The sequence below is a fragment of the Castor canadensis genome, chromosome X (assembly GCF_047511655.1).
Source record: "Castor canadensis chromosome X, mCasCan1.hap1v2, whole genome shotgun sequence".
NCBI classification, from domain to species: Eukaryota; Metazoa; Chordata; class Mammalia; order Rodentia; family Castoridae; genus Castor; species Castor canadensis.
In genome coordinates this window covers 24,683,629-24,705,856 of record NC_133405.1, presented here as the reverse complement: position 1 = coordinate 24,705,856, position 22,228 = coordinate 24,683,629, and the positions used below count along the sequence as shown (strand labels likewise).

At 37.9% G+C, this 22,228-nt stretch overlaps 1 protein-coding gene across 3 annotated transcripts in view; it reads left to right on the top strand.

The window, feature by feature from the left end:
• The window catches only part of Slc25a14 (solute carrier family 25 member 14), a 39,201-nt gene extending 19,144 nt beyond the window's left edge, over positions 1 to 20,057 (top strand). For all 3 annotated transcript variants that reach the window (XM_020161430.2, XM_074064325.1, XM_074064324.1), the window contains 4 exons: positions 9,457 to 9,581; positions 10,585 to 10,720; positions 18,543 to 18,623; positions 19,599 to 20,057. In XM_020161430.2, the coding sequence (XP_020017019.2) occupies positions 9,457 to 9,581; positions 10,585 to 10,720; positions 18,543 to 18,623; positions 19,599 to 19,640 (384 nt within the window). In that variant the 3' untranslated portion in view covers positions 19,641 to 20,057. The remainder of the gene's footprint in view (positions 1 to 9,456; positions 9,582 to 10,584; positions 10,721 to 18,542; positions 18,624 to 19,598) is intronic.
• The last annotated feature ends 2,171 nt before the right edge of the window (positions 20,058 to 22,228 follow it).

The window sequence follows — 22,228 nt, the reverse complement described above, 5'->3', positions numbered from 1 at the left end:
TTAACATTATACCTGAAGTATTTTCTTATATCATTAATATTCTTCCAAAATGTAACTTTTAATGTTGTAGCAACCCTGTGTTGTTACATGAGTTGTAAGAGCATTGTACTGTTGAGTAGAACACTGGTAATGTTACCACAGGAGGATGTGTAAGGGAAATACTGCTTTCCTTTGGCTCTTTCCTTACCTTAAGTACCTTTTGCTGTCACTCTAGTGTGTGTCCTTTCCTCATATCATAAAATTCTGTGAATCAACATTCTTACATTTCGTGGTCACTGTTTTTCATTTTAGACATAATGGGTACATAGTGGCATCTCATTCTTGTGTTTTATTAGTGTGTAGTAATTGTACAAAATAATGAGTTTCATTGTGATGTTTTGATACATGCACATAACATACTTTGATCATTTTCACCCCATACCCCTTGTCTATCCTCCCCCACCCCTAGACCCTTTATCTTTCCAAATAGTTCCACTTCTACTTTGATTTCTTTTCTTTTAAAATCTCAGTTCTGCACATTAAACTTGCCTTATTTGTCTTTCCAAGTTTGGCTTATTTTGCTTAACTTAATGATCTCCAGTTCCATCCATTTTCCTGCAAATGACATGATTTTTTTCTTTTTTATAACTGAATAACATTCCATTGCCTATATATGACATTCTCCTTATCCATCGATCTGTTGATGGACACGTAGGCTGATTGCATAATTTGGTTATTGCGAATAATACCATGATAAACACGGGCATGTGGGTATCTCTAGTGTATGATGACTTTGATTCCTTTGGGTATAAACCCAGGAGTGGTATAGCTAAACCATATGATAGTTCTATTTTTTAACTTTTTGAGCAATCTCCATACTGGGATTGAATAAATTTGCATTCCCACCAACAGGCTGCAAGGGTTCTGTATTTCCCACATCTTTACTACCATTATTTGTTGTTTGTTTTCTTGATGACTGTCATTCTGATGGGTGAGATAGAATCTCAGTGTAGTTTTGATTTACTCACATGTGTATACATTGTTTGGGCCACCTTTCCCCCTGCTCCCCCCTGTTTCTGGGCAGAACCTGTTCTGCCCTCTTGTTCTCTGATTTTGTTGAAGAGAATGCATAAGAGATAGTAAGAAAGACATAGCATTTTGTATTTCTTCTTTTGAGAGCCATCTCATTCATTTCAGCTGCCCATTTATTAATTGGATTATTTGCCCTTTGGGAGTATAATTTTTTGAATCCTTTACATATTGTGGATAATAATTCCCTGTCAGATGACTAGCTGGCAAATATTTCCTCTTGTTCTGAGGTTGCCTCTTCACTCTGTTAATTGTTTCTTTTGCTATGCAGAGCTTTTTTATTTTTTATTAGTTTAAATTCACACAGGGTTTCATTGTGTATTTCCACATATGCATATAAAGTACTTTGATCAAATTTACCCCATCCATATTCTAAAAGCTGTTTAATTTGATGCAATACAATTTGTCGACTTTTACTATTATTTTCTGCACTATTGGTATCATATTATTGCCTATTTTGAAGTGTTTTCCCTATGTTTCAGAGATGCAGGTCTTTCGTTAAGGCCTTTGATCCATTTTGAGATGATTTTTGTGCAGGGTGAGAAGAAGGGATCTAGTTTCAGTCTTTACATGTGGTATCCAGTTTTACCAGCAATATTTGTTAAAGAAGATGGCTTTTCCACAACATGTATTTTTGACACCTTTGTTAAAAATCAGATGTCTTTAACTGCATGGATTTATTTCTGGGTCATCTATTTCTATTTCATTGGTGTACATGTCTGTTTTGGTGCCAGTACTGTGCTGTTTTTGTTACTATGGCTCTGTAGTATAATTTGAAAAGAGGTGTTTCAATAAGAATTCAAGCACTGAAATGTTTTCGTGTTTTCCCCATTCAGTTTAAAGTTAGCTATTGGTTTGCCACATGTAGTCTTGATTATGTTGAGGTTTGATCTATGTGTTACTAGTTTATTTAGGTGTTTTATCATGAAGGGATGCTAAATTTTGTCAAAGACTTTTTCTGTATCTATTGAGATGATCATGAGATTTTTATCCTCGATTCTATTTATGATTGTATTACATTTATTGATTGGTACATACTGAACCATCATTAAATGAAACCAGCCTGATCATGGTGCATGACATTTTTTTTCATTTTTCTTTTATTATTCATATGTGCATACAAGGCTTGGTTCATTTCTCCCCCCTGCCCCCACCCCCTCCCTTACCACCCGCCCCCTCCCTCTCCCCCCCCAATACCCAGCAGAAACTATTTTGCCCTTATCTCTAATTTTGTTGTAGAGAGAGTATAAGCAATAATAGGAAGGAACAAGGGTTTTTGCTGGATAGCTATACAGGGCATTGACTCACATTGATTTCCTGTGCGTGGGTGTTACCTTCTAGGTTAATTCTTTTTGATCTAACTTTTCTCTAGTACCTGTTCCCCTTTTCCTATTGGCCTCAGTTGCTTTAAGGTATCTGCTTTAGTTTCTCTGCGTTAAGGGCAACAAATGCTAGCTAATTTTTTAGGTGTCTTACCTATCCTCACCCCTCCCTTGTGTGCTAAAGCTTTTATCATGTGCTCATAGTCCAATCCCCTTGTTGTGTTTGCCCTTGATCTAATGTCCACATATGAGGGAGAACATACGCTTTTTGGTTTTTTGAGCCAGGCTAACCTCACTCAGAATGATGTTCTCCAATTCCATCCATTTACCAGCAAATGATAACATTTCGTTCTTCTTCATGGCTGCATAAAATTCCATTGTGTATAGATACCACATTTTCTTAATCCATTCGTCAGTGGTGGGGCATCTTGGCTGTTTCCATAACTTGGCTATTGTGAATAGTGCCGCAATAAACATGGATGTGCAGGTTCCTCTGGAGTAACAGTCTTTTGGGTATATCCCCAAGAGTGGTATTGCTGGATCAAATGGTAGATCGACGTCCAGCTTTTTAAGTAGCCTCCAAATTTTTTTCCAGAGTGGTTGTACTAGTCTACATTCCCACCAACAGTGTAAGAGGGTTCCTTTTTCCCCGCATCCTCGCCAACGCCTGTTGTTGGTGGTGTTGCTGATGATGGCTATTCTAACAGGGGTGAGGTGGAATCTTAGTGTGGTTTTAATTTGCATTTCCTTTATTGCTAGAGATGGTGAGCATTTTTTCATGTGTTTTCTGGCCATTTGAATTTCTTCTTTTGAGAAAGTTCTGTTTAGTTCACATGCCCATTTCTTTATTGGTTCATTAGTTTTGGGAGAATTTAGTTTTTTTAGTTCCCTGTATATTCTGGTTATCAGTCCTTTGTCTGATGTGTAGTTGGCAAATATTTTCTCCCACTCTGTGGGTGTTCTCTTCAGTTTAGAGACCATTTCTTTTGATGAACAGAAGCTTTTTAGTTTTATGAGGTCCCATTTAGGTGCATGACATGTTTAATGCAGTGTTGAATTCAGTTTACAAATATTTTATTGAGGGTTTTTGCATCAGTGTCCATCAAGGAATTTGGCTTATAGTTTTCTCTTCTTGAGTCTTTATCTGGTTTTGGTATGAGGGTAAATTCTCATACCACAGAATGAGTTTGGTAACATTCTTTCCCTTTCTATGTTATGGAATAGTTAGAGAAGCGTTTAAAGTTAGTAGAATTTAGTGACACATCTGTTTAGTTGTGGACTTATGTTTGTTGAGATGTTTTTTATTCATCAGTCTTATTACTTGTTATTGATTGGTTTATGTTGTTTTTGTCCCCTTAGTTCAATTTGGTTAGGTCATAAGTATGTAGAAATTTATCCATTTTTTCTGTATTTTCCTATTTATTGGAATATAAGTTTTCAAAATAATCCCTAATGAGCATCCATTTCTCAGTAGTATCTGTTGTACTGTCCTTTTCATCTCTAATTATTATTAATTCGTGTCTCCTCTTTGTTTCTTTTGACTAATTTGGCCAAGGGTTTGTTAGTCTTGTTTGTCTTTTCAAAGAAGCAACTCTGTTTCACTGATAGTTTATATTGTTCTTTAGTCTCCATTTTATTAATTCCTGCTTTCATATATATTATTTCTTTCTTTCTACTAATTTAGAATTTGGCTTGTTATTTTTCTAAGAGCTTGAGGTGCATCATTAGCTTATTCATTTGAGAACCCTCTGACTTTTTTTTTTGGAGATAACATCTTACTTTGTAGCCCAGGCTGGCCTGGAACTCATTATGTAGCCCACTGGCCTCGAACTTGCAATCCTCCTGCCTTAGCTTCCCAAGTTGCTTTAGTGCTTTATTTATCTATTTTTCTAGTGAGATTTATTCTTTTCCAAGCTCTTGTGATTATGTATAACTTTTTTTATTTATTTGGTTTTTGAGACAAGACCTCACTACATAGCTAAGGCGAACCTTGAACTTGTGATCCTCCTGCCTTCACATCCCAAGTGCTGGGATTACAGGGGTCTACCACCATGCCCAGCTAATTATATAGATCTTTCTTTCTCTTCTGTGTTATTCCTTTAAGTATCATATGCAATGCTGGGTCATGAATTGCTTTAGTTGATATTTGTCATGGCAGGTCTTTATTTCTCCTTTGGTTTTAAAAGAAAACTTTGCTGGATATCATAATCATGATTTGCAGTTATTTTCTTTCAGGGCTTGAAATGGCCATACTCTCCTGGCCTTTTGGGTTTTTGCTGAGAAGTTGGTTGTTGTTCTGATGTTTGCCTTTGTGAGGAACTTGGTACTTCTTTCTCTCAGTTTATGCCTATTGTACTTGGATGTCCATGCCTTTCCCCTGATTTGGTAAATTTTCTGCTATTACTTCATTGAATACTTTTTTATGCCTTTAATCTGACAAAGATTTGTCAGTTTGTTCTTTTAATTGTGTTCAGAGATGCTGAAAGTTGTGGTCATGATTATTTATTTTATTGTCCTAATAAACCGTGAAGTTGAGAATGGATAAATATAAAAGTAATTAAAAAAAGTGAAATAAAGAAGGAGGCAGGGAAAGAGAAAAAAGAAAGAAGAAGCAAGGTTAAAGTACAAAGAAAATGAAGAGGAAAAAAGGAAAAGAATGACAAAGAGACAAGAGCAAGAGATAAAAGGCATCTAATTACAAAACAAAAAACTGCAAATAAAATTAGATAAAAGTAATAAGGATAGAAAATAACATCAAAGATTAAAAAATTAAAATAATACTTAAAACAATATTAAAATGAAAGCAAATTAAAAACAACAAAAAGAAAATAAAAAAGGCAAAGAATTAGAGAAGCTTCTTTCCGGGTCCACTAATATTAGAGTATGCCTGGTCTGGGGGTGGTAGTGGGACATAGCTGGAGTCTACTGTAGTTCCTCTCTGTTCCCACTATCACTAGTTGGTGTTGTATGCCAGCCTAGGGCTAAGCTGATCAGTGGTCTATTTTCAGCCTCAGGGCTGCATTTCCTTTAGAGGCTTCCCTTCTTTAGGTACAGGAAACTGCTGCTCACCCCAATGAACTTTGTGGCTTGTGGGCTGGGCAGGCTCCCACTCACTCTAGAGGCCCCTCAGGCTGTGAACCCAGGGGTGGCAAGCATGGGATTGTCCCTTGAATGCATCGGAGAGTGGGGAAATCAAAACAGGGCACTGAGTTCTGCACTGGAAAGGGAGACCTTAGGGATTCCTTCACTCTGCCTGCAGGTCTGAGCACTTTGAGACGCACTCAGCAGTAAGCCACCCTAAAGGAGTGGGGAGACTGTGGAAACCCAACAATCTGCCAGACTTGGCCTCAGAGCTCTCAGACTTGCCTGGCAGCACACACATGACAAGGAGGTATCTACAGAGACTAAACAATCCTATGGCCGTGGGCTTTCAGTGTCCACAGCAATCCACAAGTAACAGGGCTTGCTCTTGACCACAGAGAATGGGACCACCAGTTATGTGTCTCTTCTGTAGCCTAGGCTCCCTACTGCTTAAATTTCTTAAGCAGTTCTGGGTCTGACCCTCCCTGTTTCCACAACTGATTTTGGTGGCCATCTCTCACCCAGATACTATGGCAGGGTGTCCTCAGGCTCCCTGAGTTGTAATTCTTCCTTGTTTTCAGGTTTCCAGAGTATCTGTCTCAAACAATAGGCAACCACTGGTGGCTCCTGGCTATATCTCTCCAAGATATGGGGAATGATGCGCTAGATTTCTTTTTCAATGCTGGCCTCCCATTTAGGAGCAGTTAATGTCAGACAAGTATCTCCCCACTAGATTTAAGGCTTGCCAGAACTATTGGAGGCTAGTTGAGTGACTCAAGTGGTAGAGATGCTGACTAGCAAGCACAATGCCCTGAATTCAAACCCCTAGTACCACCAAAAAAAGAATTATAAGAACTGTTGGTTTTCCCAGCAGCATGGACCGCCAATCTGTAGTCACCAGGGCTACCTGGACCCTGCAGTGTGGCTTCAGGTCCACTCTCCTTCCATAGTTGGACTAGGAGCTGAGAACTGTTTCCTTCTTTCTGCATAGCCTTTCTGTTTCTCCATGCTTTTTAGCTATCCTGTCACCCCCTTCTTGATTTCTGATACTCTTCCTCTTTTTCTCTCCTCAGAATATAGTTTTTCCTCTTGTTACCCTGACTCTTCTCACCAGCAGAATCATGTAGAGGAAACTTCTAATCTGCTATCTTACCCCAGATCTCTACCCTCTTAGGTGACTTTTGCTTTATGATTTTATTTTTTGTAACAACTTCATTGGAGTAATTCACATATCATAAAATTCACCATCTTTAAAGTATATATTTTATTGCTTCTGGTGTATTCATAGATTTTTTTAACCGTTACCACTAAATTCAGAACATTTTCCTTACTAAAAGGAACCTCCTACCCTTTACTAGTCATTTCCCACTTCCCCCAACCCTCCCAGCCCTAAACAACCACTATTCTACTTTCTGTCCGTATAGGTTTGCCTCTTCTAGATATTTCATTTAAACAGAATAATATAATATACAGTCTTTTGTGAGTAGAGGTTTTCCATTAGTATACTGTTTTCAAGGTTCATCTGTGTTGCACCATGCATGAGTACTTAATTTCTTTCTTTTGTTTGTGGTGCTGGGGATTGAGCTCAGAGCCTTACACATGCTAGGCAAATGCTCTGCCACTGAGCCACACCCCCAATCCTAGTACTTAATATCTTTTTATGGTTTAATAATAATTCCATTGTATGCCTATACAACATTTTTTGCTTTATCCCTTCATTACTTAATGAGAATGAGGGTAACTTTGTATTTTTTGGCTATTATGCCTAGTGTTGTTGTGAACACTGATATGTACAGTTTTGCATGAACATATGTTTTCAGTTCCCTTGAGTATAGAATTGCTAGGTTATATGGTAATTTTTTGGTGATATAGGGTTTGAACTCAGAGCCTAACACTTGCTAGGCAGGTGCTTTACTGCTTGAACCACTCTGGCAGTCCTTTTTTTGGGTGTATGTGTATTGGGTATTTTTTGAGATAGGGTCTTGCTTTTTTTTTTGGGCCCGGGTTGGCTTCCAACTGCAAACCTCCTGATCTCTGCCTCCTAGGATTACAGGCATGAGCTGCCAGAACCTGGCCATATGGTAATTTTATGTTTAACTTTTTGAGGAAATGCCAACTGTTTTCCATAGTTGCTGCTCCATTTTATATTCCCACCAGCAGTGAATAAGGGTTCTGATTTATCCATGTCTTTACCAACAGTTACTATTTTACTTAAAAAAAATTATCATAGTCATCCTTGTAGGTATGAAGTGGCATGTCGTTGTGGTTTTGATTTGCAGTTTTCTAAGAACTGATGTTAAGCAGCTTTTTGTGTGCTTACTGCCACTCATGTATCTTCCTCTGGGGAAATGTCTTCTGGTCTTCTGTCCATCATTGATTGGATTGTTTGTCTTTATTGTTGTGTTATGAGAGCTCTTTACTCTGAATCCTAGTCCTTTATCAGATATATGTTTGCAAATATTTTTGTGTGAGTTGTTGATTCACTTTTGGTGGTCTTTTAAATCACAAAAGTTTTTTTTATTTCTTTTATTCATATGTGCATACAATGTTTGGGTCATTTCTCCCCCCTTCCCCCCACCCCTCCCTTTCTTTTTTTTCCTCTTAGAGCATATGTTTTAATTGAAGAAATATATAAAACATTATTATATTTAGTAATACATTGTGATCAGAAATATCTAGTCCAAAAGGGAATTTTTAAAAAAGTAACTTCTTTGAATGTTTATAAATAGTCTCATATTCTAAATGTTTTTATTTACCTTCACCTAAGACTTTTCCAAGAGTCCTACTTACTCATTTAGTAATGCTGTCTCCTCAAGTAATTCCACAGGTCAGGGAATATGGCTCAAACTATATGTTATTATATTTGTTTATTAAATGTTATTTCCTGGACTTCCAGATTCATTTTCTTTTTTTTTTCTTTTATTCATATGTGCATACAATGTTTGGGTCATTTCTCCCCCTACCCCCCCCCGCCGCCCCCTCCCTGTCCCCCTTACCCCCTCGCTTCCAGGCAGAAACTGTTCTGCCCTTATCTCTAATTTTGTTGAAGAAAGAGTATAAACAATAATAAGAAGGACAAAGCGTTTTTGCTAGTTGAGATAAGGATACTATACAGGGAGATTCCTCGCATTGCTTTCGTGTACAAATGTGTTACATTCTAAGTTGATTCTTCTCGAACTGACCTCTTCTCTAGTTCCTGGTTCCCTTCTCCTATTGGTCTCTGTCACTTTAAAGTTACTGCATTAGTTCCTTTGCATTGAGGACATCAAATACTGTCATGTTTTTTGGGTTTCTTACCTATCCTCATATTTCCCTTGTGTGCTCTCGCTTTATCATATAAACCAAAGTCTAATCACCTTGCTGTATTTGCCCTTGATCTAAAGTCCACATATGAGGGAGAACATACGATTTTTGGTCTTCTGAGCCTGGCTAACCTCGCTCAGGATGATGTTCTCCAGTTCCATCTGTTTACTTGAGAATGATAAGATTTCATTCTTCTTCATGGCTGAGTAGAGTTCCATTGTGTATAAATACCACATCTTTTTAATCCATCCGTCCACTACTGAGTTTTGAATTCAGCACTTATTAAGCAGATGCGCTATCACTTGAGCCATGCCCCCAGCCCTTTTCACCTCAGTTATTCTTCAGATAGGGTCTCACATTTATTCCCACGCAGGCCTGAACCATGATCCTCCTATTTATCCTCCTATTTATTATTTATTTATCCATCCCCCATAGCTGGGATGACAGGTATGTGCCACCATGCCCAGATTTTTATTGGTTGAGGTGGGGACTTGTGAAGTGTTTGCCTGGACTGGCCTTGAACCACAGTCCTTCTAATCTCTGCATATTGAGTAGCTGGGATTACAGGCATGAATCACTGTGCTTGGGATCCTTTTCAAGACTTGACCTGTTTTTGTTAACTTGAAGACTTATGTCATTCTCTTTGTATTTCCTTGGTGTCTAATGTCACTTGTGTTTTTAGGGTGTGGTTCCAACTGCTCAGCGTGCTGCTATAGTTGTAGGAGTAGAGCTACCTGTCTATGATATTACCAAGAAGCACCTGATACTGTCAGGAATGATGGGAGACACAATTTTAACTCACTTTGTGTAAGTAGGATAAGATGTCCTCTTTCTATATTTCTAGCAATTTGAACACAAAGAGCCTCTTTCACTGACATCCTCTCAGATAGAATTATAACTGGTATGTATGGACTTAATACTCTTTTCTATTATCAGCACTTCAAGCCTTCTGAACATTTTATTCCCTTTTTATTAGTGTAGATTAAATTATACAAAATAATGGGCTTCATTATGACATTTTCATGTATGTAATAAGGTAGTTTTATCATTTTTAGCCCCCCGTTACTCAGAAGATCCCTTTTTCCCTTCCCACAGAATATTTTACACTTTACAGAGATCCTAGATTCTATGAGTACTTGTGGGGCCTGGGGTTTGAACTCCTGGCCTCAAGCTTACTAGGTAAACACTCTGCAACTTGAACCACACCTCCAGCAGCACTTGGTACTTGGGAGTAGTGTGTAATACAGCAGCCTACCAGATGTCTGTGGGATTTGCATTTATTTATACAAAGCCTGTACATTGAATAAGCACATATATTATTTTCTTTGGTTAATTTTTTTTATCAGAAAGCAAACTCTTCTTGTTGGGAATCAGAAAAAGGGTGAGATTTTGTAGAGTTTCTGAAACTAAATACAGGTTTTGGCTAAACACTGCTCCTGATCTCATCTTACATTTTGTTTGTCTTATATCCTTTATGATATTTTGCTACTTAAATGCATCTGGCATATGATGTTGTGGTTTGAACAGTATATGTAACTAATAGATGGTGCATGCCACTTCCTGCTTAGAGATCTTGTTAGCTTTATAGACTGTCTCCTTTAAGAAAGAGACTGAGTTTCAGATTGAAAACTGAAGGGACAAACTTTGAATGATGCCTTCTTAGAAAAGATTCCCTCTCTTTAGATTGTAATGAAAGGGTTTTAGCTGAGGGGTTTAGATTATTATACTTTTATGTTTGGCCTAATTTCTGTTTAAGTGGGCAGGAGGTGGAAATGGTTGCAATTTATACTCGTAAAGTTTTCATCTTTAGTTCCAGCTTTACATGCGGCTTGGCTGGGGCTCTGGCATCCAATCCAGTTGATGTGGTGCGAACTCGCATGATGAATCAGAGAGCAATTGTGGGACATGTGGACCTCTACAAGGGCACTTTGGATGGTATTTTAAAGGTATGCACACTGTGGATTTGGTTTACAGTTTTCATTTCTTTAATGTCTCAGACCTTTTTTGGTCTTTCTTAGTTGCCACACATTCAGATAATGAAAGAATCATTACGTATATTTTTAGTAGTTTCTCAGAATCATTCCCGGTTAGAAAATCTGTCTCTTTGGCAATCTGCTGATATGCAGTGATTCTTAATATTATTAGTCCAATTTGCATACTTGAGATAATAGGATATTTTCATTAATATTGCTCTGTAGAATTATTGATAGAAATATTTAATATGTCCCACATTTGCTCACCACAGATAAGACAGAGACCTGTAATGGAAAGCCTGCTACTTAAAACATGGTCTTGGTTTAAGTTCAGGGTTATTCTATTGTTCATATTTTGCTTTGACTACTTCTGCTGTTACGTTTGGAGGAAGCTGAGTATCATAAATGAATTACATAATTATTGGTGACATTACTGTTAAAAAAACAAATTTTGTGCTAAAATGTGGTATCATATGGTTTCTCTGCTGTTGTTTCATTGAAAAACTATTTTATATCAATCACCATTTTAGTACGCTACACAGAAATTATAGCTATTACAAAAATGTTGTTGGTGTACAAACAGGTAATCAATACAACCTGGTAAGTGACAAACTCAGAGTTCTATGGGAGGATATTATAGCCTAATTGAGAAATTGAAAATAAACTCCCTGTTATGGCAGTAAATTGAACAGTAATAACTACTATCTGGTGAATACTTTACTGTGTGTCAGGAGCTGTCTAATGAGACTTATCTGTATTTATTGAAAAGGTTGGAGGTGTGGCTCAAGTAGTAAAGCACCTGCCTAGCAAGCATGAGGCCCTGAGTTCAAACCCCAGTTCCTCCAACAAAGAAACCATGTGTTCATTCATTGAATTCTCACCATTACCTCATGAAGTAGATACTGGAGCACTGAGGGATTAAATAACTGCTCAAAGTTTCACAGCTAGTAAATGGGAGTGCTGGGATTAAACGCAGACTATTTGGTGTCAATCACCATTCTTCAACCCTGTGGTACTTTCCTCCTTGGTTAGGTTAAAGCGGATATTGAATATTATCCTGAGATGCTTAGACTTTTTTTTATCTTGATGGGAAGATTTAAAAACTTTTAATCAGGTCAGATTTGCATTTTATTTATTTATTTTTTGACAGTACAGGGTTTGAACTCAGGGCTTCATGCTTGTTAGGCAGACACTCTTACCACTAGAGCCACCCCACCAGCCTCAGATTTGTATTTTAAATAGATCACTTTGGCTTTGTGGAGATGGAAGCTAAGACAGTGGTTCTCAATTTTGGGTGCACATTGAAATCACTTGGGGTTCTTTCACAGCTCAGAACCTGGGGTGTAAGACCCAGGTCTCAAATATTTTTCAAACCTTTCAGGTGATTGCAATGTTCACTCAAGGTTGAAGACCAATAATCTAAGGGGATAAGCGTAGAGCAGTGGTTCGCCAAGGTTTAGCATGCCTCAGAATCACCTGGAGGACTTGTTAAAAATGCAGTTAGGTAGGCCGCACCTTTGGGTTCGGATTTTAGGTCAGGAGCGGGACCTGAGAGTTTACATTTCTAACAAGTTCCCAGGCAGTTAAGATGCTGCTAATCATTTTAATCACTTTAAGAACCACTGACCATGAGATAGAGAAGATGATTGGAAAGCTCTTGTAATAATCTGAGCAAGAGGCCTGAACTTCAGTATGATAGTGGGGATGTAGAAGGTGGGACAGAGTTCAGAATAAGTTAGTTGTTCAAGTCAACAAGATTTGGTTGAGATGATGTGAAGAAGTGTGGGAGAAAGGAAATGTCAAAGATCATTTCTGTGTTTTTGGATTGGGTGATCAGATAGTGACATTCATTGACAGAGACATCACAGGAAGAGGAACTGGTTTTTGGGGAGACATCATAGTTTTGGACACTTAAATTGATGTGCATGAGGAACAGACAGTGAATATATTTATATATATTATCCCTAAGTTGGGGGAATTCGTGAATACAAACAAAAGCATATGGGAGCATTAGCATACAGGTAGGTACACAATGAAGGAGAGCATGCAGAATACAACCTACTAGGTAGAGTACAGCAGGTAGTTCACAGCCTTTTTGCTTTCCTAGCATGCTGAAGTAGTACACAAGTCTTTCCAGTAATATTGATTCACTGAGGCAGTGATTCTTAGACTTTGAGGAATATAGTTTGGCAAAAGATCCCCTTGGTACTCCTGACATTCTTGCCCCCACCCACAATTTAACAGGGAAGAGCACTGGATTAAGGAAAGAACACTGGACCAAGGAAAGACTACCTGGGAATACCAATTTTTTTCTTTTCTTTTCCCTTCCCTTCCCTTCCCTTCCCTTCCCTTCCCTTCCCTTCCCTTCCCTTCCCTTCCCTTCCCTTCCCTTCCCTTCCCTCTCTTCCTTTGTCTTCCTCTCTTCTCCTCTCCTCTCTTTTTCTTTTCCTTCCTTTCCCTTCCTCTCCTCTCCTTTCCTTTTTCCTTCCTTCCTTCCTTCCTTCCTTCCTCTCTCTCTCTCTCTCTCTCTCTCTCTCTCTCTCTCTCTCTCTCTCTCTCTCTTCTCTCTCTCTGTCTCTCCCTCCTTCCCTCCCTCCCTCTCTCCTTTTCTCTTCCTCTCTCTCTTTCGCAGTACTGGGGATTGAACTCACAGCCTTGTGCTTGCTAGGTAAGCTTCTGTACCCCTTGATCCGTGTCCCAGTCTCTTAGTTTTTAATTTATTAATCAGATAGGGTCTGATAAATCCAGGCACTCTCCGACCATGATCCTTCTACCGTCATCCCCAGAGTAGCTGGGATTATACAGTTGTGTGCCCCCATTCCTGACTGGGAATACCATTTTCTAAGGGCTTGGCAGGTGAAGATCCCAAGAAAGATACCAAAATATAATAGTTCAGAAGATATGAGGACACTTAGGAGAGAGTGATGTCATGGAGGTCAAGGGAATAATGAGTTTCAAGAAGGAGTGAATGGCTATTTAATGTCATATGTAATAGATCCAGTATGACAAGGATTGCAGAGTGTTTGTTGGATTTATTATTTTCTAGGGTTAGTTTGGCGAATTGGTGTTTGTAAAAGCCAGTCTGTAGTGCACAGAAGAGTTTATTTAATCATCAATTCATTCAATGTTAAGAGTTTTGTGCCTTATGCAGTAGGCACTGGATTGGTGTGGATATGTTAGTAAATAAAAATGTTTCTGCTTTCATGAGAAATTCTAATTGAAGGAGATAAAGGCATGGGAAGTGAGGGTAAGTAGAAAACTTCTAAAGAGCTCTTTCAAGAAGGTTAAGCTGGTATGGTGCCTCAAGTCTGTAATCCTAGCTACTTAGGAGGCAGATTGGGAGGATTGCCATTCGAGGCTAGCCTGGGCAGAATGTTTGTAAGACCCCATCTCAATCAATAAAAAGCTGGGCGTAGTGGCACATACCTGTCATTCCAGCTATGGCAAGAAGTGTAAATAGGAGGATCCGAGTCCATGCTGGCCTGGGCATAAATGCAAGACCCTGACTAAAAGATAACTGAGGCTATAAAGGGCTGGGGGAATGGCTTAAGTGGTAGAGTACCTATCTAGTTCAAACCCCAATACTGTCTAAAAAGATTGGCTAAGAGGGTATGGAAGGTAATAATATAGAAATAATTAGTATTTATTGAATGCTTGTCACGTGCTAGATGTCCTATATACAGTATACCTTTTAACTCTCCCAGCAATCCTATAGAGAAGATATTATCTTCCCTATTTTATAAATGAGGAAACTTTGGATCAGAGTAGCTAAGTAACTTACCTAAGATTACACAGCTAATAAGTGGCAGATCTGAGGATTCCAGGTCATTCTGATTCCAAAGTTTCTACTTACAACTACTATGTTGTTTTGTATCTACAGAAATATATTTTCATGTTGGTAGTAACTATTAAGTACTTATATTTACTTACTCATTTACTTACAATTAAAGTTCTTTAAAATGACTTTCTTATATATCACCATTACATAATGATAGCATTATATCTTATTATTTTGCATTTCATCTTTAAGAATCCAAAAAAATTTTGGTGATATGAGTCATGCATCCATCTCTGACATAGAAAAGAACAGCTGCAGATGTCATCCTGTCACCCTCATGTAAAATCCTTTAGTGGCTTCTCATTGACTAATGACTCTATATAACCCCTTTTCACTCCTACAGCCTTATTTCTGCCAACTTTATTCTACATTCCAGATGTACCGAATAATTTCCAGCCCTAGACTTTCTTTTTTTCTCCAAATGTTTACCCATATACTTTGTTAGCGATCTCCTTGCAGCACTGTAAATACATCTTGCACTTGGCCAACGCCTACTCATTCTTCAGATTTCATTAGTCTTTCACAGAAGTCTTTCATGACATTGGACTAAGTCATGTGGGCAGGGTTTTTTCTTTTTCTTATTTTTCTTGAGATGGGGTCTTGCTATACAGTCCAGACTGGCCTAGAACTCAATACAGTTGGTCTCAAATTCACCATCCTCCTGCCTCTGCATTTTGGGTGTGCAAGGTTTCTTATAGCTTCTCTGCCATAGCATTTATTACATTAAAACAACTTTTTTGAGAACAAATTCACAATGTTATCAAATAAACCCATTCAAAGAGGCTTTTAATAGACTTAGTATTTAAGATTATAATAATGAGACATATACAACCATTACCTAGTCAATTTCAGAACATTTTCATGACCTGAAAAAGAATCCAAATATACCTGTTAGTTATTACCACTTCTCCCCATCCATCCAGTCCTAAGCAAGCAGTAACCTACTTCATACCGCTATAGATTTGCCTATTGTAGATATTTCGTATAAATGAAATCATGCAACATTTTTGACTGGCTTCTTTCATGTAGTATAATGTCTTCAGGGTTCATCCGTGTTGTAGCATGTGTCAGTACTTTGTTTCTTGTTATTATTGAATAAAAGATTACATTGTATGGCTATATCACATTTTATTTACACTTGCTACATTTTATCATAATTGCTTTTTTTGCAGTATTGGAACTTAAACTCAGAGCTTCCTGCTTACAAGGCAGGTGCTCTACCACTTGAGCCATTCCCACAGTCCTTTTGCTTTTAGTGTTTTCTCTGATTAGGGCCTTGTGTTTTTGCCCAAACTGATCTCAGACCTCAAATCTCCTACCTTTGTCTCCCAAGCAGGCATGCACCATCATACCTGGTGGGCCTTAAACTGCAATCCTCCTGTCTACTTCCTAAGTAGCTGCAATTACAGACGTGCCCCACCATGTAGTTGCTGTTAATGTCTGACTCAATAAAATCTAAATTCCACGAAGGCAGAGCTGTGTGTATCTTGTTTATCACTTTATCTCCAGCAAATTATTTATTTATTAAATGAATAAACCTATATAAGCTCATGAAGGACTCTGTTGTCTATGCTTGCCTACAGAAGTTCTTGTTTCTTTACACATTAACATCTCAAGCAAAAAAAAGTTCCTCCCTATTTAATATTTTGAAGAAGTTGGTCACTCTTTTGGAGATTTATAAGGATGCAAATAACTCATGGAACTGTCAGAGACCCTTACTGTTTTTTTTTTTGTGGTACTGGAGTTTGAACTCAGGACCTCACACTTGCTAGGCAGGCACTCTACCCCTTAAGCCATGACTCCAGCGTTTTTGCTTTAGTTATTTTTTGAATAGTGACTTGTATTTTTACCCAGGCTGGCCTGGAACACAATCTTCCTATTTATGCCTCCTGCATAGCTGGGATGACAAGTGTGAACCATCAATACCCTACTTGTTGGTTGAGATAGGGTCTTGCTAACTTTTTGCCTGGGCTGGCATCGAACTGTGATCCTTCTGACTTCTGCCTCCGAAGTAGCTGGGAGTACAACTGTATTCTACCATGCCCAGCTCCTTATCGTTTTTGTGTGTACATTTATATTCCACAAATATTTATTGGAAACTTCATTGTGTCAGGCATTGTGAGGTGGTAGGTATGTAATGGTGAACAAGATGAACATAGTTGAAGAGATTTCAAACCTAAGAACTGAGAAAGAGCATATTTGTGTGTGTGTGTGTGTGTGTGTGTGTGACAGAAAATCTTTATTGCCACAGGAAGCAAGTACACTCATCCCATCTCACCAACTGCAGGCTTCACACAATAAAGTATACCATGGACTTGGGGAGAAATGATCCCTTGGACTATATTAGCTGGTATACTGAGTGTGAGGTAACCAGTTGACCTTGTTCAATGAAAATACCTCTAAAACAATGAAAGAAATCAACTAGTTATAACATCTAATTCATATATATATTTTGAGTGATTTTCAAATTTTACAGCATGAGTTTTGCTATGAGACCTTTAGAATTTGCTAAAGATCCATTGGTGTAAACATATTACCACTGTTTCCATAAATAGTATCATTATTTGTTATTGTTTGTCACCTGAAAAGTAGCTAATAAGGATAAGTATCTCTAGTATTTTTAAACTGCAGGATGGATAAGGGATATTTGCAGTTCTGTATTCTTGTTGTATTGTCATATCCAAATATATCCACTTTTCAGAATAGTGGTAAATTTCTTTGCACCAGTTAAAAGGCAAAAATTAACATTTTCCATATCTAACACAATGCCTAACACAATGTAGTTACTTAATAGATATCTGTATGTTATATACACGGTTTCTCCTGGCTGAATTCAGTACATGTCACCAGTTTATGATCTTTGGTATTCATAGCTTGTCATTTAGTTCTTATAACCACTGTATAAAGCAGGAAACCAAAACTCAAAGCAGTTCACATTGCTCCTTATGTGCTCCTCAATGCATTCTCAAATAGGCCATGACATCACACAGGATTTATAATAATGAAGCAAACTCAGAGAAGGAGAATGACTTGCTTAACTCTCTATTCCCTTATCCTGCTTTGGCTTTCTTCAGATGTATTTTCATTTCTGGAAACTAATGTGTATATATATATATATGTATATAATATCCAGAAGTGAAGAAATATGCATCAATTTGTATACTTGCTTGTTAGCCTTACTAAAATATTCAGTCTATGAGGGCAGGGACTGTATAAGTTATCTATTGCCGTGTAACAAATTACCCCAAAACTCAGCGCCTTAAAACAAGATGATTATTATTTTGCAGTCTCAGTGGGTCAGGAATTAAGGAGCAGCTTAGCTGTTGATTCTAGCTTAGGATCTCTCATGAGATATTTCAGCTAGGATTGTAGTCATCTAAAGACTTGACTAGGGCTAGGATATCTGCTTCAAAGATCACTCGTGTGATTGTTGGCTGGAGGTCTCAGTTCCTCACCACATAGGCCTCTCTCTTTATGACATGGCAACTGGTTTCCTCCAGAGTGAGTAATTCAAGGGAGAATGAAGTAGATGCCTTATTATTTATAAAATATGTTTCATAATCTAGCAATGGAAGTGATGTATGTTCACTACTGCCATATATTGTTGGTGGCACATGCAAATCCTGATACGTTGTGGGGTAAGAACTACACAAGGCCATGAATAACTGAAGGTAGGTTTCATTAGGGACCATCTTGGAGACTGGTTACCACAGACATTCTATTTTGTTTACAATTATATTCTAACATTGAGAAGAATGTGTTGAATATGGTGGATGCTCAGTTAATATTTGTTAAATAAGTGGGTGGATGGATTTATAATACATATGAATTTAAAATGTATCCTTAGGAAAAAAACCATTCATGAGGCCATATTTGCTGGGGTGGGGATGGAAGGTGGTTGTCAAATGTAATGAGAAAGGCGAATTCATTCTATTTTTGATTATGTCTTTTCCTCAGATGTGGAAACATGAGGGCTTTTTTGCACTCTATAAAGGATTTTGGCCAAACTGGCTTCGACTTGGACCCTGGAACATCATTGTATCCTTTTAGAACATGAGAATGAAAGCAAATGATTCAAGATCCAAGGTAATTCTAGGCTATGGAAAGGAAATTTTGATTATTAAATACTTTTAGGCAAGTAAGAAACTCAAGCATCTCAATGGTGACCATCAAGGATGGAACTGAGTAGAGAAACAACTTTTAGTTCGAACATAGCAAGCTTAAGGGGGTAGAAAAGATGTGCCGAACTTTCCTCTTTTCCTTTTTGTTTTACATGACAACACAACCATTCTGAAAAGAGCTATGAAGTTGTTTTAGAAAATTTGATGCAGGATGCCCAGAGGAAAATCAATGCTAAGGTAGTATGGATTTCTTGTCCCTTACTATATGACAAAAAAGCTGGGAAATATTAAGATGACAGAAAACATTCATAGAGGGAAGGAATGCACAGCCAAATAGGAATATTTCCTCATGGGTGGACCTCCTTCCTGTAGCTGTGCTTGAGCACCTCCTGTGTGCAGTGCTATGTTCTGGATACTGTGTGTATAGTTGTAAGCTCTACAGGGTTGGAAAGTAATCCCTTGTCTTTATGGGGTCTGTAGGCTGACAGTGATAGTATCTCTTCCACTCCTTAGAATTGTTCTTATCATCTAACATGTATAATAACTTCTCTACCATTGAGTTATATGTTGTCATTGATGGTCTTGAGTGGTGTGTGTGTGTGTGTGTGTGTGTGTGTGTGTGTATGTGTGCGTTTAGTACTGTGCTCTTGAAGACTAAAGGTATATTATAGTTTTAGTCTGTTTCTGTTGCTAAATGCCATCCATCATAGTTGGCACATGGTAGGCACTCAGTACATTTATGATTCAACAGGGTTTTTCTTTTTAGACTTTTAAGTGAATACACTAAAATAGCAGACTAAGTACCTTAATTTAAGAGAATGCAACGTACAATTTTAGAACTGAGTTTGGCTTTCAGTATCAACCCAGAGTTCTTCCATGACTTACTTCTCAGTTTTTTATTACATATGAGCAGCTCAAGAGGCTTCAAATCTGAGAACTGAATACCTGTCAGCCCAACCCTGCCAGCCTTTCTACTATTTTTCTTTTCCCTTTCTTCATGTTCTAATGTATTTTGACAAAGTTGTAAGTGTTTACTGAACCGGTGGTCTCTCAGGGCCTCCTGATGGAAGAACAATAGGATTGTTCAAAGTTGTTTATGTGTTTGTGTTACCATGTTAACTTTTCCCTGAAAGAAAGTGTTAACATTGAGAGTCTGGCCCCAGATTGGTATCTTCTATGAAGATGGATACTGATGGGTGACATTCAAAATGGCCTTCTTTCCAAATGTGGGTTAAATGTAATTGGTTGCCCCCAAACTTGGGCTAGAGCAGAAGGCGTAGGCCAGGACAGTTATTGCCATGTATGTTACAGACCTCGGTTCTCATTAAAGTATTTATTGGCAGAATCACTTTGACTTTGTCTTCATTTACTGTTTTCTCCTTTGCTAACTCTAAGTTACATTCCCTAGAACATGATAAAGAGAAGGTGACTATGAAATCAAGACTGGACTCTGAAAGCACCATTTATGGGAATAGAATAAGTGTGTTGTGTTTTCACGGTGCTATTCATGGCATAATGCCACTCACTTCTAAGCATTAGGCAGGTGTTTTGTCCTTATGTATGAATAACCAGGCAAGTGGCTCACTGAGAAGTTTTTATAGATACAAGTATAAAAGAAACTTAGAATAGAACCCAGTGCTTAGGATTCTGTTTGTTACAGGCAAAAAAGTTGTGGCCATTTTCTTACACTAGAACAGTGCCTAGTACATTGTAGGCACTCAAGTTATTGGTGGGATTAATAATTTATCCATTCCTTCATTTGTTTGAACATTTTTAATGTTCCTATTATTTCCTAGACATTGGGAATATGTACTTTTTTGGTGGTACTGAAATTTGAACTCAGGATCTTTTGCTTGCTAGGCAGGCGCTCTACTACTTGAGCCACTCTGCCAGCCCTTTCCTTAGATGTTAGAAATATGAAAATGAGTAAGACATAGTCTCTGTTTTTTAAGCTAACATTATAGTGGGAGGGTAGATTGTAAGTAAATAATTACAGTGGATTCTAAGTTCTCTGTGAGAGATGAAAAAAGTTATATAGGAGCTTCTCCTACATCACAGCTTTACCTAAGGGATTTGTCAAACAAAGTTCACATTTAAGCTGAGTGGAGGTGACATTTAAGCTGAGTCAAAAGAAGATTGGATATTCCCATGTAGATAAGGCATTATACATTTTGACAAATGTTTAACAACATATATCTACCATTAGAAAACCATACAGAATGGTTTCACTGTCCTAAAAACCCTCCATGCTTGTCCTATTCATTCTTCTCTTTCCCACTAATCCCCTGGGAATAACTTGTCTCCTTGGTTTTCTCTTTTCCAGAGTGTCATATGACTGGAATCATATAGATGACTTTTCAAATTGGCTTCTTTCACTTAGTAATATGCATTTAAGATTCCTTCATGTCTTTTCATGGCTCAATGGCTCATTTCTTTTTAGTGTTTGTGTTGGAATTCTGTTACTATGACAAAATATCAGAAAAAAATCAACTTAAAGGAGGAGAAGTTTGTTTTGGCTCATAGTTTCAGAGGTTTCCATCCATGGTCACTTTTCCCCATTGCTCTTTTGGCCTTTGGCATGGCATTATATCATGGCAGAAGCATGTGGCACAGGAAAGTTGCCAGAAAGCAAAGGGAAAGAGAAGAAGGGTTCAGGGTCCCTTGAAGGGAACCCCTTCAACTTAGGTCATGCCCCCAGTAACCTACTTTCTCTAACTATGCCTTACTTCCTAAAGTTTCTACCACCTCCCATCAACTGGTGAATAATCCTTCAACACAGAGTTCTAGGGGACATTTAAGATCCAAACCATAAGAGTGCTGAGGAATATTTTGTTTTTTCTGTGTACCACAATGTATCATTCACTTACTGAATGACATCTTGATTGCTTCCAAGTTTTTGAAATTATGAATAAAGCTACTATGAACGTTTGTGTGCAGGTTTTTGTGTGGACATAACTTTCAGCTCATTTATGTAAATATCTAGGAACACAATTGCTAGATAGTGTGATAAGAGTATATTGAGTTTTATGAAACTGATAAACTGTTTTCCACAGTGGTTCTCCAATTTTGCATTCCCAGCACCAATGAACAAGAGTTCCTGCTGTTCCACATCCCTCCTAGTTTTTGGTATTGTCTTTATTTTGGATTTTGGCCCTTCTTATAGGTATGTAATAGCATCTCCTTTATTTTTTAAAACATTTACTACATCCATCAGATACCTTACTCAAACCAAATAGATGAGCAAAGGGGAAGCCATACTGTCACAGTGTACAGACTGAGAAATAGTTTCTTGAAGGGTTCACATATGCTAGAAAATGGCTCTCACTGACTTCAAATGTTACTCAGAAGAAACCTTCCAATGATTTCCTCTGTCCTAATGTAAATAACTTTCCTCATTATAATTTCTCATACCATATGTCACAATTTATAGTTGCACAATTGTGTTTTTGTGATTATTTGACTAGTATCTACATCTAACATCAGTCCGTAAACTCAGTAAAGAGGGATTATGCTGTTTTTTTT